The sequence below is a fragment of the Podarcis vaucheri genome (assembly GCF_965113315.1).
Source record: "Podarcis vaucheri genome assembly, chromosome: 13".
NCBI classification, from domain to species: Eukaryota; Metazoa; Chordata; class Lepidosauria; order Squamata; family Lacertidae; genus Podarcis; species Podarcis vaucheri.
In genome coordinates, this window is record NC_138751.1 from 18,426,591 (window position 1) to 18,444,143 (window position 17,553).

Genomic DNA, 17,553 nt, shown 5'->3' on the forward strand with positions numbered 1-17,553 from the left:
GGCTATAAGCCAAGGGAGGTGTGGGTATCAAGGGGTGTTCTTAACAAAAGCGTGGAGACCGCTCAATAAGGAGGCAAACCTTACACCTCAGGAGCCATTTCTGGCCAATCTGTTGTACAAGCCATGCTACCACCACACTTCACATGAAACTCCCAAAAGGGTGGCTAGTAACTATTGGAGCTGACGAGGTGGTGATGAACAACTAATGGCCCCGTTTGCCCTGCACATTTAAAGCAGTACCTTGCCACTTTAACAGTCATGGCTTCCCCCAAAGAATAACGGGAAATGCAGTCTGCTAAGGGTGCTGTGTGGAGGCCCCCTATTCCTCCTCACAGAGCTACAATTCTCAGAGTGGTTTAACAACCGATTCTTCTTCCCGGGGAAATCCAGGAATTGCAGCTCCATGAGGGGAATTGGGGATTTCTAACAGCTCTCAGCACACTTAACCAACTACAGTTCCCAGAATTCTTTGGGGGGAGCCGTGACTCTTTGCAGTAACATGATATTGCTTTAAAAGTATAGTGCAGATGGGGCTGGAGTCAACTTATTCTGGTTTTCCCCCCTTCCTCCTCCCTTTCAAAGATGCAGTGCTCACTTAAACAATTCTCAGACACGAGAATCAGATATTTAATACTGAGAGGGAAAGCTGGACACTTACAAAATGTTACATTTCCAGGAGTATGCACCCAGTGCCCTGTTCTTATCCTCTGATCCTCCTTTCATCTCATGTCTCTTCAGCATGTACAGGTGAGTTCTACGCAGTTGCTTACCTGAAAGGCCGCCGTTGCGGTGGAAGGCTTCCCATGGGCACTTCCAGGAGACAGTGCAAAGCACGGGGAGGAAGAGGAGGAGGAGGAAGAAGAAGAACTACTGAGATCTTCCTCAAAGGTGAAGGAATCAGGAGCAGCAAGAGTTGCATCTGGAGACATTTTGAGTGAGAGAAAGGAGGGGCGGCATTATTATAGCAGGGTAGAACAACAACTGTTGTTGTTTCTCACATAATTTTCAAACCGTTGTTAGTTTTTCACATTGTGAAATCCAGGGATGACTTAGGGGCCTGTTCCATGTCATTTGCCCAAGTGCAAGGATACCTAGTTCTGGCCCTAAAACATGTGACTGGAGAACGGGGGCGGGGAGGGGGAAAAGCAAACACACACAAACACACCATTGTCTTTGTCACCTTCAAACTTGTGGAAGGTGGCTATCTGCAGCAGGGAGCCTGTTGACAGAGTCTCCTCGTACATTTTAGAACTCTGGAAAATCAAGAGTTCTAGAAGGTGAGTCCCTGTGTATACAAAAGGCTCCTTGCTGCAGACGCTCACCATCCACGAGCTGGGAGGCAATTGAGAACTGTGACTGGGTAGAGCTTGTTTGCTTATACTTGCAGCCTGGCTCTCACCCCCAGCCACACATGTTTAGCTGGTGCATTGCCTGAGGGAAGGAGGGTGATTTGATGGGTGCTAACAGAGCAGCCTCTCCATTCTGAAGGAAATCAGCCCTGAGTGCTCACTGGAAGGACAGGTCCTGAAGCTGAGGCTCCAATACTTTGGCCACCTCACGAGAAGAGAAGACTCCCTGGAAAAGACCCTGATGTTGGGAAAGTTGGAGGGCACAAGGAGAAGGCGATGACAGAGGACGAGATGGTTGGACAGTGTTCTCGAAGCTACTAACATGAGTCTGACCAAACTGCGGGAGGCAGTGGAAGACAGAAGTGCCTGGCGTGCTCTGGTCCATGGGGTCACAAAGTCGGACACGCCTAAACGTCTAAACAACAACAAACAGAGCAGCAATTGGAACCCTGCTCTGCGCACATTCCATCCAAGGAGCCGAGGAGTCCCAATTAGGCAGCCCTTTTGCAAACCTTTTGCAACCTGCTCCCCCAATTTCTACCACGTTTCTTCTCATAACAACCTCACGCTGTCAATATTCCCATTTTGCAGATGAGAATGAGGCGAAAGGCTGCATACCAAGCCTGGGACAGAAGCAGGATCCAAACCCAGTTTTCCAAATTCAGCTCCCTAGCCCTCCCTGGAATTTGCTCTATCCTGTTACAATCCCTCCTGCTGGGATTGCGCCAGAGTCCAAGCGCTTTCCATTAGGACCTGCCCCTCCATAAACAGTCACTGGATCCCTTCTCTCTCCCAGGCAGGATCCCCCGTTTCCACTCCATGAGACAGGAGGATTCCCCAGTAAGGAGAATGCCAAGTCAAGTCCTTACCTGCCATAGCATCCTTGATACCTGGATCCAAGGAGAGGATGTTCTTCTTCACCAGCTCAAGTGGTCCAGGGCGGTGTAGGATCTTCTCACTCAGGTCTTCGGCCAGGCGAGCCTTCTTGTCCTGCAGCTCAGAAGGGTCCCCCGGAGACACTGCAGTGAGAAGAACAACTATCAGAAGAGGAGCAGGCTTGTGGGATCAGGCAAGAGGACCCTGCAGTCCAGAATCCTACCTCCCAACAGGAGCCAGCCAGATATTCCTGGGACAAACTCCGCAAACAATGTTTGAGGGATGTAGTCATCCCCTGGGGTGACCTGGAAATCCAGTTGGAAATCCAAGGTTCATTTGCCTTATTTCCACATCAATTTGTGATTTATTTTTAAAAGAAGTCCACAGAAAAATAATATGCATATTTCTCCTAATGTGTGCATTTTTAAATGCTATTTTGCATAATATTTTGCAAACAATTTCCCCTAATGTAAATTTCTACACATTCTTTTCGCTAATTTGTGTGTTTTTGCACACACTTTCCTCCTAATGACATGCATTTTATCTGCTCCTTTTGGTTTGCGATCTGCACCGCAAAATTCAGAGAAGCACTGTGAGTCCTGGAAGGCCTTCTTCTTGCCCTGCTTCTTGCCCTTGCCCTTTCCCACCAGGCCTGGGAGGGCAGGGCCAGGACGGACTCCAGCTACGAAAGTTGAGGCTGCAGAACAGATTCTTGAGCTGCAGTACTGCTTAGGGGTTGTTCTTGCTGTTACTGATACTAATTTTTTGTATCTTTATTTTAGACCTGATTATAATTTATGTAGGACGCGGGTGGCGCTGTGGGTTAAAGCCTCAGCGCCTAGGGCTTGCCGATCGAAAGGTTGGCAGTTCGAATCCCCGCGGCGGGGTGCGCTCCCACTGCTCGGTCCCAGCGCCTGCCAACCTAGCAGTTCGAAAGCACCCCCGGGTGCAAGTAGATAAATAGGTACCGCTTACCAGCGGGAAGGTAAACGGCGTTCCGTGTGCTGCACTGGCTCGCCAGATGCAGCTTTGTCACGCTGGCCACGTGACCCGGAAGTGTCTCCGGACAGCGCTGGCCCCCGGCCTCTTGAGTGAGATGGGCGCACAAACCCCAGAGTCTGTCAAGACTGGCCCGTTCGGGCAGGGGTACCTTTACCTTTACCTTATAATTTATGTGGAAATTGTTCAGTATGGTTGTGTATTCTTTGATGTCTTACTTATTGTTTATGACTATTTTTGTTGCAATTATGTGTTTTTTTTCATGTTGTGAGCTGCCTTGAACATGGTTTGATTTGTGGGAAGGTGGCATACAAATGAAATGATATGTGTTTGTATGTATGTATGTATGTATGTATGTATGTATGTATGTATGAATTTCAAACAATAGCTGCATTTTGGTGAATTAGGCAGGCTCACATTAAAACATAAGCCAAACCAAATGCCTCCTAGGCAGAAGTTGCTCCTTACCTTCTGACAGCTGGCCCTTAGCAGTGCTGGTCTTGTGGGGCCGGGGTGAGACTTTCAGCTTGGCAATCTCATTGGCCTGAGGAGAAAGAAGAAGAGGAAATTTTAGCATCCTTAGCCCAGGTAGAAGAGCTAGGAGGCATCTTTTGCTCACTTAGGCTCTGGAGAACCACCGCCAGTCAGAGTTATGCCTTCCAACTTTTTTCATACCCAGGAAGACCCTACTTCAATTGCAACCCTGCAACGTGGAATCCACATTTATTTTTTCAGCTATGCACGCCCATGGCCAATGCATAGAAGAGGGAATTTTGGTAGCTGTAGCTTGCAGGACTAAAATAACAAAAATCTGCACCACCACACCCTACAAAATGTCATATTTTTTATAAAAGTCCAAAATACCTGCCTTCCATTGCTTCTGCTCTCTGTCACATACACACCTCTCTACTTTTGGGCTGGGCTGCCTCCAGGCCTGAGCAAAACAACCACTAGCAATGGCCCTCTTCCTCCAGTGGTGGGATAGAAATGCAGTAAATAAATAAATTAAATTAAAAAGCACCTGCCATTTTAGATACACCTCTGCTGCCGTGCATAAATTAATCATACACCACACTGTGCTTAATATATTTTTATGTCTTTTTATTTTACAATAAATGATGGTGGGTTTTTTTTTTGGGGGGGGTTGTTTTTTTGCATTTGAAAGTTTGGTCTGGACCACGTTCCTGCTTGCACACCACACTCAGATGCACCCAGAGCAGTGGCCTCTTGCTTCCTGCAAAGTCACTCCTTGCTGGGAGATGGGTGCTTAATAGAGTCCGTGAGCAGTGGACTCTCACAGAGTCCCATCAGACACTCGTAGCGCCGCTTCCCACACATTGTTCAAAGCCTTGAGCCCAGCTGGTACTCACCCTGTTCTGGCCCTGGGTCCCATTGGGCTGCGAGAAACTTGCAAGGGGTTTGTTGAGTGCTGGAGGGTTGATAAAAGGGAGCATGTTAGCAAACTCTAGAAGAAACTGCCCTCCCTACCTGCTGATTTTGGCCTGCCACTCTGTTGTTGCTAGTCCATAAAGAAACAGGAAAGAAAAGTGGCAACCTTATCTCAAGGTTAGAAGACCAGCTCTTCTTTCCCTAGCACCCACCCACTGCTTCATCCATGCAGAAATCCCCTTTGCAATGTGACTCCCTTCACTTTGCACATTTTTGCAAAGGGGTGCGAGGGAGGGCTCACCTGGGAGTAAGTGGCGTTTGGACAGCTGCTCTTGGGACCGCCGGTGTTCCATGCGCAGCTGCAGAACTGCAAGGGAGGTGACAATATATGAATAATGGTGATTACTTTATTCATCTCGGCCAACAAGCAATAAAAAAAAAGCAGTGAAAAATTCAACTCTTAAATCATTTGGCGCTACCCAACCTCCCACCACAAAGCTAAAATGAAGCCAATAATTGATATATAACTCCAGATTACTGATGTTGACGAAGTTTGTAATCACTTGGGCTGAGAGTTGTTAGGAGATTCACTGCCCAGAGCTAACAACTCTCACTACTCTTAACAAACTACAACACTCAGAATTTGTTTTTTTTGGGGGGGGGGGATCTGTGGCTGCTTTAAATGTATGGTGCAAATGTGAACAGGCCTATTTGCCCAGCTCCTACTACTCAGCTGCATTATGAATCTAGCGCTGTTTCCCCCAAAAGTTCTTCTCTGGCTCAGAATGCGTAATTAGATTCTTCAGGGGTTTGTAAATCCCAAGATCAGTATTCAAACGAGCTGCTGTTGCAATCACTATACAGTCATACCTCGGGTTACAGGCACTTCAGGTTGCGTTTTTTCGGGTTACAGACGCGCTGAAACCCGGAAGTACTGGAATGGGTTACTTCTGGGTTTCGGCGGTCACACATGTGCGGAAGCACTAAATTGCTCTTTGCGCATGCGCAGAAGCTCTGAATCGCAACCCGTGCATGCACAGACACGGCGCTGTGGGTTGTGAACGCTGTGGGTTGCGAACGTGCCTCCCGCACGGATCATGTTCGCTGTGGTTGTGCTTTGATACGCTCCCCCTGCTCTCATCTGGTTGTGAGCTGCTTTGGCAAGCCCATGTGGAAGGGCAGCCTACAAATTAAAGTAAATAGCTACTACTACTACTACTACTACTACTACTACTACTACTGCCGCCGCCACCACTGCCACCAACTAAAGCCTGCAGCTTTGTAGATGCATGCAGAACATTTATTTGCTGTCAACCTACTTCCTCTCAGTTAAACCCTTAACTACTTACTGTGATTACCAGCAGCTCTCCTCCACAGCTGATGCTGAGAACTATAGCTCCCAGGGGGGCAGTGCAGAAAAGTGAATATGCACAGCACAACCGTTACAAGAGCAGGAGGGAGCCCTTGGGAAACAAATGAAGGTGGGGGCGTGAGTGTGCACAAAGGTGCAATTATCCACTCCTGAAGTGAAGGGAAAGGAGTTTGCACTCACTGTGGTTTGAGATTTTAAAGTGACAAATAAAAGCAGGCTAATGAATACATGTTAGGCAGAAATAACTAAAACAGGTTACACCATAGAATTAAGGTCTTTCGTGGTCTTAATCGGATTTCAAACTTCCAAACCAGCAAGGATCAAGAAGCTCTGGAGTCTCAAATGTTCAGTCCAGCAACCAACTGAAATATTGGATGCTACTTTGCTTTATATTTGACCGCTGTTACTTATTCAGGGCTTGCTCCAGAGAGTGGCAATGCTGGGCATTTACTGGGGCCCAAAGAGTAGCCAAAGGCTCACCTAACACTGTTACAATTTCCAGAGAATATCCAATAAGATCAGATGCAGCCAGAGAATTTTCTTATCTCCCACCTCTTCCAGCTTAGGGGCCACCAGTGAGGGTGCCATGCCCAAAGCCCCCCAAATCCTGCTGCTAACACAGTCAGTATTTATGTATACTGCATCACAGTACACATGATGTTGCACAGGTAAAAACAGAGAGATCGCTGGCCCCAAGAAACTTACAATGGGAGATATGAGGGCAGGGATGAAAAAATGTGGGTGCTGTAGTTGGGACTAAGGAGAAAAGTTAAAGGTCTATGGACAGGTACTTTTTGAGGAAGGGTCTGAAGGAAGGCAGGGAGGCAGCATAACATTTGATTCTGGGGAACTCAAGACTGTCCACAGTGCATTGAATGAGATTGGAAAGGAGTGGGCAAGATGTCTGTTGACTTGAAATCGAGGGAAACCGGATTGGAGAGATCACCCTATTCAACAACCCAGAGTGCATCCAGGTTTGCAAAGGAGTGAGGCAAGGTAAGGCAACACAATTTTCTCTGGAACTGCTTTTCAATAAAACAAACTGGGAACAAAATGCATCAAGCTTTTACTGACTGCTGTATGATACTGGGTAATTCTACTGTGGAATTGGAAGTGGAAATTAAACTGGGGGTGGGGAGAGAATCACAAAAAACTGGCCTGGAAATTAATATATAAAAATGAAATGGATGCAAATTAAGTACTGCCCAGAAGCCTCTATTTAAACAAACAATGAAAAAATTGCAAAACTGGGAATTACATCTTGTTTGACCAACAAACGACTAAATGCAGCCCTTTTGGAGGCAAATCCAAGCATCAGAAGAAAGGTCTGCCTTAACAGAATAAATTCATAATTACTTGTCAATGAACAGCAAAATGAAAGCTAAAGGAGAAATTTACAACTCAGCACTGAAACCTCCTGTGGATCTATGCCATATAGTGTGGTGTAGAAGTCTGTTATACCTATGGCTGGTTGACAACATTAGTTGATGTAGTATGACAACATTAACTTGTACATAAAGAACTGTGGAACGATATATGCACATAATATTTCTTTGTTCCCATATGCCATGGGAGAGACATGACAGGGGACTGGTGTAAAAGAGCTGCAATACGAGGCCATCTATGATATCAAGTGTAGAAGGGCCAGCTATTTGGTCTGCCAAGCAAGACAACAGGTGGACTTTCCCACAGTACAGAATAGATTCCCAGGGATCAAGTGCATCCCCTTGGCAGAAATAAAATGTGATGAGGTGATCCAATGACGAACCCGTTTGGTTCCCAGTGGAAACAACATGCTCAAGATGGAACGGAATGGCGAGGCGATTCTGTACATTCATGGAGGAGGAACGAACAAGGAAGAGCCAGATAGAATTAACTTAGGAGGTTCTGATTTGGACAAGGACAAGAGCAAATCTGCAACCTCCTTGGTTTACTCTGCCTCTTTTACTACCAACAGTGGATATGTGCCCCTTAGCATAACCGAGTTATGCTAAGGGGCAAAAGTAGGTGGAGAAAGAAATGCAAATTTTGCCTGTGTACAGTAGGCTGGTTTCAGCACGCACTCATACACCCCCCTTCATACAGCCAAGCAAGAGAAGCATTGTTCAAGGACACATTCCAGCCAGGGGAAAACATTTGAGAAGGGTGCAAAGTGAAGGCAGTGAGGGGTGCGGCCTGGGGGAAGGGGGTGTGGCCTGGAGACAGCCCTGAGGGCCAGGTGAGAGGCCCGGAGGGCCACATTTGGCCCCTAGACCTGAGCTTCCCCACCCCCTGCTTTAGTGCTATGTCCTATGCATTAATTTAACTGGTAATAAGGAGCCAGTGTGGTGTAGTGGTTATGAGCGGTGAACTCGTAATCTGGTGAACCGGGTTCGCGTCTCCTCTCCTCCACATGCAGCTGCTGGGTGACCTTGGGCCAGTCACACTTCTCTGAAGTCTCTCAGCCCCACTCACCTCACAGAGTGTTTGTTGTGGGGGAGGAAGGGAAAGGAGAATATTAGCCTCTTTGAGACTCCTTCGGGTAGTGATAAATCCAAACTCTTCTTCTAATAATTCTGCCCCTTTCTCCACCCAGAATCCTTAGCATTTCCATTCTCTAAAGAGGCCAGGAAGTTGGGACAGAATTCTCACCATACTTAGAAAACTGCAGCTCCCACTGTTCCCTGGGAAGGGAGCCACGGCAATTTGAAATGGAAAGTGAATCAAGTAAGCCAGACCTGGACTACGGTCACACCACACATATCATATCACCTTAAACAATCATGGTTCCCCACCCCCAAAAGAATTCTGGGAGCTGTAGTTTGTTATGGGTGCTGATAAGTTATTGGGAAGCCCCCATTCCCCTCACAGATCTACAGTTCCCAAAACTCCCTTTGAAGAGGGATTGACTGTTAAACCACTCTTATAATTGTAGCTCTGTATGGGGATTGCCGGGGTCACCAGCACAGAGGCACAACTATAAAATAAGTCCAAATGCACCGGAAACTTAAATTAGTCTTGCCATCCCCGACCTTGGAACAGAAGCAGTTTTCAGGGCCCTTTAAAAACAAACAAAAACCATGTATATAAGCCCACAGAAATTCAAATGCTGCTGCACTGGGGACATCGCTGGGAAGGATAACCTTGTCCAAGCAAGAGCACCAAAGGGATATGGCTGAGGCGGGTGAGCCCTCCCCTTGCTCTGCCGTCAAACAGCAGGCACGTCATACCTTTGGAGGGTGGGACTGCTGCAAGCGTTTCTATTCCTGTGCCCGCTTCTCTCCTGCCTGGGCATTTGTCCCGTTGTCAGCAGCAGCTGGGGTGACGCCACTCGCTATTTATTTAAAAGGCTGGAAACACAAGATGCCCCAGACTCCCAGGCCAGAGGCTGGCTGCAAGGACCGCTTGCGGGGAACCCACCACCAAACTGCAGACCCTCCAAGTGTCCCTATTTTCCAGGGACACCCCAAATTTACAGAAGCCGTCCCAGTTTTTGATTTGATTGCAGCTCCCGCTTTTCCTTAGGATGTTCCTATTTTCATGGGAGAAATGTTGGAAGGTATGGAGTTATGTGACCTCAGAGCCAAGGAGATGATACAACTTTTAGAAGACGTCTGAAGGCAGCCCTATATAGTTTTATTATGTTTTTATACGTGTCGCCGCACGGAGTATTGTTATTATTATCAATATTATGGAATAGGATGTCCCTATTTTCTTTGGAGAAATGTTGGAGGGTATGCAAATACTCAACATGAGGGGCAAGACATGGGGGTGTTGAGTGTTTCACCGCTTTGGGGAATTGTAGCCAGTTCCAGGCCTCAGTACCTGCGTACACTCCACATACTGTACTTAAAGCATCCTGGGGGTTGTTTTAAGGCCAGTTTGCCCCCTTTTCTAGTCATTTCCGGGTTCAGTGTGATGTTTGCGTTGCAGTCACGCACATATTGAACGCGCATAAAACGGTTGTTGCCTGTAATCAATACACTGATTGAATGTAAAACACATTTTTGCATCAGTGCTTCACTGTAGGAGCCTTTTTGAGAAACCAGAGGAAGCAGGATAATTTGCAAGTTAAGAAACAAAAGCTGCCACTGCACATATACTATGTAAAAGAATGAAAGTTTACTACCCCAGCCTTCTCTCTCCTTCTTCCCCAACCTTATACTGTCTATAATATCGAATACAGTGGTACCTCGCAAGACGAATGCCTTGCAAGACGGAAAACTTGCTAGACGAAAGGGTTTTGGTTTTTTGAGTTGCTTCGCAAGGCGATTTTCCAAGTTTGTTTCCTTTTTCTTAAAACCGTTAATACAGTTACGACTTGACTTCGAGGAGCAACTCATAGCACGCGGTGTGGTAGGCTTTTTTGAGGTTTTTGAAGACTTTGGTGATTTTTGAAGCTTTTCCAAAACTTTTCCGACACCGTGCTTCGCAAGACGGAAAAAATCGCAAGACGACAAAACTCGCAGAACGAATTAATTTCGTCTTGCGAGGCACCACTGTATAACTCATCTGCATAAAAGATTCTATGAACGGAAAACTGAGGCACGGTGTGTACTTCTGTACTTCAAGAAAATCTTTGATAAAAACAATTTTTAAAAAAGTTGCCACACATTATTCCTGTGACTGTACTCTGGTTTTTAACTGTTTCTCATTCTAAATTGTTGCAGCCTACCCTAGGACCTGCTGGTGAGGGGCTAGTAGTAGTAGTAGTAGTAGTAGTAGTAAGTATTATTTAGGGGCAGGAGAGATCATATTTTTCATTATTGTTATTATTCCCTAGCACCAGAACCAACACAGCCACTAATACACAAGGAAACAAGTGTCCCTGAATGCTCAGTGGGCCTTCCTTGATTAAAAATGGTCCCTGCAAAAGCTTTAGCAAACCTACCAATTAAAAGCAATGCTGATTTTGGTATGTCCATAATTGCACAAGCGGGAGCTATATGTGTGGGGAAATTACGAAGGGTGGTTTGTCACAGGAAAGAAACATGTGAGGCTCAGGAAAACACCATAGTTGCCACCAAGGAATGCCTATGATGCCACAGGCACGTTGACTGATTACTTGGACTGGCTGGGCCTGAACAAAATGGCTGCTGGACGCCAGGGTTAGGTTATGAGGTACCAATGGAATCGAAAAGTGACAAGTAGTCGTGAGGAAAAGCATGACCCTGGTCCTTACAACTGACTCATATGGCTGTCACACACCATACATTTAAAGCAAATGATTTTCCTCAAAGAATCCTGGGAAATGTAGCTTGTTATGGGTACTGGGAATTATAGCTTTGTGAGGGGTTGCTCTGTGCTGCTCTGTGCTTCCCATTGCCCAGTCTGGTCAAGCGAGTGGTAAAGTGACACATTTATTGGCTGGGCAGGGGGAAACCTTAAACGCATTCCTTAAAAAAAACAAAACCCTTTAGATTTGAAGATAATCCAGAAATATTCAGAATCAGGGCTGGTCCTCTCTCTGTTCTGCCTTAGATACCTCCACTTACATAAATAGGCAATGTCAAGTTGCCAGAATTAAACTCTGCGCATGTTCAGAGGCACTCAGTCAAAGCTGATGCGGTTTTTGAAAATTGAATATGCCAGAACTTCCCTTCCTTCACTCAGCCTGTGCACAAATCTACATGAAAAATTGAAAGCCTGAAGATGTATTCACAAATAAGTATCTGGTGCCCAACAGTAACTGAGCAGGAAGAGCAAACAGTCTCTCATGGGCTATGAATTTCTGAGGGAACATTTACTGGGACCTTTCACAGGTGCCACAGGAGAGACACTGGCATACGAAGGTGGCATGCTGGCAACTTCTGGTATAAGACCCACATTGTGCACCTGTGTGGTGACGTTGGGATCGAGAATATCATCAACCACATTGACTTCAGGGTTTGTTTCAGCCTCGCAGAAATGTGGCTGAGACATGTTCCATTAAAATCCCCACTGATGGGGCCCTGAAGGGCTTATTTCGGAGGGAAGTGACACCCTGTGCCCTTAATTCAGTCCCCTGACTAGTGGAGCGGTGACAAAGGGGCAATGGGAAAGCACTCTGCACATGCCTATAGACAACTCCTCTTTACTTGCTCCTAGAGCAAGACCTGACCAAGAAAACCTGGCTCAAGTTAAGATTTTGGGGAACTGGGCCTATGTTGTGGCTTCACGCGATGCAGTGTGGTGAGCCAGTGCAGTGGTTAAAGTGTTGGATTAGGACCTGAGATACTAACATTTGTATCCCCACTCAGCCACGAAGCTCCCTGGATGACCTTGGGCCACTCTCTGTCAGCCTAACTTACCTCACAGGGTTGTTGTGGGGATTAAATGAGGAGGAAAAAAGGCGGGATATAAATGCAATCAGTCATAGGAGCCAACTCATAGTGGCCAAGATCCCTTTGTGTCCCCCCACAATAAAATATTTGAGGGGGCTCAGCCTCCCCAAAGTTGATGGGCATTGCCATTCAAACGGTGCTGACACAAATCTGTCCCTTGGGCCACAATTCACCACCGGCAAGGTCTCCTGTGCAGATCAGAGACTTTGCTTAGCTTATTGACCTGGGAAAACCATTCAGAATAAGCAAATCTGTTACCAATTCTATCCATCTGCATTGTTTATTTTCTTATGTGTATATCTTATGTTGATTTCTCTCCCCCCCCCAAGCAGCAAACAGGATAAGGAAAACATAAAATGATATTTAAACTGTCTTGAAAACTGCAGCAGAAACTGTAGAAGCAGCAGTAAAACTACACAGAGCACCTATGATTTACGCACGCATGGGAACTGACATGACCTTGCTTGTAGAATGTGTCTTGCCTTGATTTATTTTTTTATAACTCCAAGCAACAAAATGCAGCGTGGGCTGTTCTCTTAAGAGGACAGGAAGGTGCCTTCTGCTTAGTCAGAACTTTGGTCCACCTAGCTCAGCACTGCCAGCTCTGACTGGCAAGAGCTCTGCAGGGTTTCAAGGCAGGGTCTTCTCTCACAGCTGCACCTGGAGGGGCTGGGAATTGAACCTGCGACCTTCTGCATGCAAGGCAGATGATATACTCCTTGAGCCACAGCCTTTCCCTTACACAGCAGGATATCTCAGGAGGGTTCTGAGGAGAACGATTTATTTATTTTTAATGGAAGGTGAAACAGTAGGCGTTGAGGTCCCCCTGTCTTAGCCTGCCATAATTACCACCCTGCAAAAAGTCTATTTTAAAAATTTAATAGCACCAAGGTGCCTAAAGCCCCACTCAGATCCTACTTACCGGAGCGGAATTTGCTTCGGATCAGCATGGATCGTTCAGAAGCCAGGAGTGTCATCTTTGGAGTCCTTGAAGGTATAATCCCAAATCTGAGGCAGGCCCCATGGATATTCAGAAGAGGAGGAAACGGGAAAAGAGGGGAAATGATGAAGAAGTCTCCAACTAGGAGCTAGAGAAGCCAGCAACAGACCTTTTGAACCAAGTGCCTGGGCCTAGGGACGCAGAGTTGGACGGCCTCTATGCATGTGCAAGAGTGGAGACCAGGGACACCTGGGTTCAAATCCCAACACAGCCATGACTCTCATTGTGACCTTGGGGCGGTAACTTTCAGCCTCACCTGTCACCTACCTCACAGGGTTGTTTTGTAGATAAAATGGGGGGGGGAGTCATGGATGCCACCCTGAGATCCTCAGGAAAAAAGGTAGGCTTATAAATGCAACGCTTAATAAACTAATCTACCGCACTGGGTTGTCCTTGTAAGGCCAATGCTGTGTAAGGGTTAGCGACTACTGGACTAAGATTTGGGAAGTCACGATTGTTCAAATGTCTGCTCAGCCATAAGGTTCACTGGGTGACCTTGGCCCAGTCACTGTCTCTCATCCTAGACCACCTCACAGGGTTGTTGGGAGAGATAAGTGTGATCTATTGAGCCCCTCGGGGGTGGGGTGGGGGAGTGGGCAGGTGGGATATAAATCTAAACAAATAAATACAATAAAATTTCGAGGGAGGGGCAATGGAGGGAGGAGCATTCCAGTCCTCCTGAGTTCCTTGCCAGAGGAGGGTGGAACAAAATAGCAAAATTTTAGGAGCAGGCAACTAGCAGAAACGCAGCAGCAGGTGGAGCAGTTCCGTCGCTAAAGATGCAGTTGGAGACGGGGCTTGACCTGTTGAGTTTTTGCCCTGTTTAAAGGGACAGGAGCCCAGCTGGCGGCGTGTGTGCAAGAAAGAAGAACGAGAGAAATGGTTTTGTTTGCTGCACCCGCGATGCCCTCCTCGGGGAGAAAGCCCAGGAGGAGAGTGCCCTGCCTGTGCCATCGCCCTAAAGCCTCTCTCGAGGAACCCAGGAGTCCGGGCTGTTCCCTTCCGCTTCCCCGCTACAGCCCTTTTCAATGCCAGCCCCTTCCCCAAAGCCCAGGGGGACCCAGGCGCCCCGACTCACCGGAATGGACGGCGCAACCCTTTTCCTCCTCTTCCTCCTTCTGCTTGGCTCGGGGGGCGCTGGGAACCGTCCGCCCCCGACGGCTTCTCCGGGAGGGTCTGCCGGCGGCCTTTCCGGGGGGGAGGGGGTGGCGTCCTTCTTTTCCTCGCTGCCTAGGTGAGGATGGCAGCGGCGAGGGACGGCCAGGCGCACGGACCTCCGGAGGAGAGGGTTGGGCCGACGGCTCTGCCCCCCGCCTGGGGGTCGGACGCCACCGCGCCCCCCTCCCCGGGCAGCTGGGATGTCCCCGTGCCTCTGCCATGCGCCCCCTCCCCTCCCCGAGGGTGCCACCTGCCGCGACACCCGACACCGGGAACGCGCTGCTGGCTCAGCAAGGACCACCCCCCTCCGCCATCCTCCCCGTCTTCGTCCTCCGCCCCCTTCTCCCCACAGATCGCCACCGTCCCGCCTCCTTATGCTGGCCAGGAGAGCCTCCAGGCTGCCCAGCAGATCCTGCTATTGGGGACATCCAGGAGTCCTGGCAGCATCCCTTGCGAGCCCCGAGGGTTGGTACTTGGTAGCGGACCCCCCCCCCACTTCTTCAAGGAACCCAGGTGTCCTAGCGCCCCCGTCCCGCCGCACGCTCCCCTTTTATTTATTTATTTATTTATGCATGCATGCATGCATGCATGCATGCATACAATTTAGATTTCGCATTTTATTCCAAGGAGCTCAAGGTAGAATACAGCCCCCCTAATTGGTTCCCACACATACAACCCTGTGAGGCAGGTTTAGGTTGAGAGGCAGTGACTGGCCCAAGGTCACCCCACCTGGTGAACTTCATGGCCGAGTGGGGATTTGGGCCAGTGGTCTCCCAGGTCCTAGTCTGACACTCTGACCACTACACCTCACTGGCTCTCATCCCTAAGCACCATCGCCCGCCCACCATTTTTTCTCTTTCTCAAGGAACTCAGGAGACCTTTCCACACAACACCCCTGGGTGTCATCTCACAGTCGCTACGTCTTTTCCAAGAAAGTCAGGAGTTCCCAGGAAACACATCTGCTGCCTAGGTTGGACTCCTCAGGCGCTGGGTGGGGGGTGCATAGCTCTTTGGTCCTCTGCCTGGTCCATGGGACTTTCCCTAGACCATCCCCACTCCCTTGGTCTCAACCCCTCACTGCCCCTCCAATGCATCCTCCATAGCTGCTTTCGCCTGGCTGCAATGTATCCTGGAACATTTCACCCTGCAAAAAAATAAATGCTGGGCATTGTAATTTTATCCCTTGCAGAGTTAATTCCCAGCAACCCTTAACACACTACAGTGCCCAGAATTCTTTGTGGGAGGGGATGTGCGTTGAATGTGCTTTCAAGGTAATAGTGTGCACACAGCCATAAGGCATGTTGCTTGCCCAGATGAAGGAGCAGTATGTGGGCGGGTGCATAGAAACCTCTGGCTTTCTAAGAGGGAATCGTCCCTGTTGTAGAAAGTTTGCTCTATCCCATCTTTGTCTTTGGCTCCACCTGGGATGAGAAGGTGGCTTGCTCATGATTTTCCTAGGGAACCCAGGAATCCTGACTTCTCCACATATCCCTTAGCACAAGCATAGGGATTTTAGAAAAAGGTTTGCTTGGGATACCAAGTCAGATTAATCTGAAAGATTAGAAGTTTGGATGGCTTCCATACACACCATAAATGACTTCTCCCAAAAGAATAATGGCCACTGTGGTTCGTTCACAGTATTGGGAATTGTAGCTCGGGGGGGGGGGAGAGAACTATGGTTCCCAGGATTTTTTCAGGGTGGGGAGCCATTTGCTTTAAATGTGCTTTAGATGTATGGATGACTTTTTTGCTGACAGATAATCTGGCAGTGTACGGCCTAACCTTTTAATTATAGCAATTGTGTGCTCAACACCGGAAAGGCATCTGGAGGCATCTGCATAAGCCATCTGCACTGCAGTGAGGGGTGTATACTTTGCACATGCATAGAGGCCGTCACTCCCTCCAACAGCAAACTCAGTGTTCCCAGGCAAAGTGAAATGGAGCTGAAACAGGGACACAGAGAAATAAGAGTGACAGTTGGAAAAGAGAAGCTGAAAACCAAGCAAGGAGGAAGGTGGGTGAATTGTCTTGCTTGAGACCCTAGCAGCTTCTGCAGGAAGGCATGGCTGGACAGAAACTCTTGGTGCATGTGTGGATACAGTGAGATTTTTTTGTGGGAGGTCCCACTTTTCTCTTTTTAAAGTTTCTCCAGAGGGTTCCAGACCTGAGCCCTCCTGGCTCTGAAAATAACCCCCTGGTTCTGTTTACAGGACAGGGAGCTGCCTTGCTGGAAACAGAATTGACCACCCTGTGCAATTCCTCCAGGTAGCCCTAAATGCAAACTGAGCAGACCTCTGTGTCGCTGCGCAGAGACTGGCGATCGAAACAGGGGTCCTCTCATCACTGAGCCCGGCACTGCAAAAGACCCAGAGTGACTGAGGTGGGCGCTCGCTGGGTCCCCTTTGCCCTTTCCCTGCGGCTGCTGTCGGGCCACAGAGACCGTTTCTTCACACAACAGGTGTCACCTGTTGCCAGCCATCAGGGGCCCGCGCTGGATTTCACTGACGCTGCGGATCAGGTTCTGACCAGGGTATTTAAAGTCAGACATGCTCCCTGTCCTGCCCCCCTGCTTTGAGCCCTGCCCCTTGGCACCACCCTTGGGCCCACCTTCCTCTGGAGCCCAACCAGCTCTGGAGTTGGAGCGAAAGGTCATGCGTGTGTGCATGCGCGCGCACACACACACCAAGGGGAAAATGTGCAGATGTGTGCCCAAACTTCACTGTGGTTGGTATGTACAGGATGGGACGAGCATATGGGGGGGGGTGAATGGATGATCAACACTGACCCCTCCTGGTTTTATGTGGAAAAGGACACCCTCATGGGGAGTGTAAAAGCACAGAGCTGGGAAAGTGAGTGAAGCAGACAGAGGGGACAACGGGGTATTGTGGCATACATGCACCCGTGTGCAAAAGGGAGAAATAAAAAAGTGTGTTTGCTATAATAGGTTTCTACAGGACGCATAGCCATATGTCTCAGAAAACATTTTGTATGAGCGTACGTTCAAATATCCAAGTGAAAAGGCATGCAGATAACGAAGAGCACAAGCCCTGGCCCAGTTCTTTCTTCCTCCCTGTGCATTTTAATGAGAAACCTGGTGATTTACAGCCC

At 48.2% G+C, this 17,553-nt stretch overlaps 1 protein-coding gene across 2 annotated transcripts in view; it reads right to left on the reverse strand.

The window, feature by feature from the left end:
* LOC309516678 (myocardin-like) overlaps nt 1-14,651 on the reverse strand; it is a 26,620-nt gene extending 11,969 nt beyond the window's left edge. For both annotated transcript variants that reach the window (XM_082195449.1, XM_082195448.1), the window contains exons 1-7: nt 14,366-14,651; nt 13,210-13,295; nt 4,915-4,980; nt 4,595-4,653; nt 3,693-3,768; nt 2,219-2,368; nt 771-919 (exon numbers count right to left, since the gene is read on the reverse strand). In XM_082195449.1, the coding sequence (XP_082051575.1) occupies nt 771-919; nt 2,219-2,368; nt 3,693-3,768; nt 4,595-4,653; nt 4,915-4,980; nt 13,210-13,264 (555 nt within the window). In that variant the 5' untranslated portion in view covers nt 13,265-13,295; nt 14,366-14,651. The remainder of the gene's footprint in view (nt 1-770; nt 920-2,218; nt 2,369-3,692; nt 3,769-4,594; nt 4,654-4,914; nt 4,981-13,209; nt 13,296-14,365) is intronic.
* Between the last annotated feature and the right edge of the window lie 2,902 nt (nt 14,652-17,553).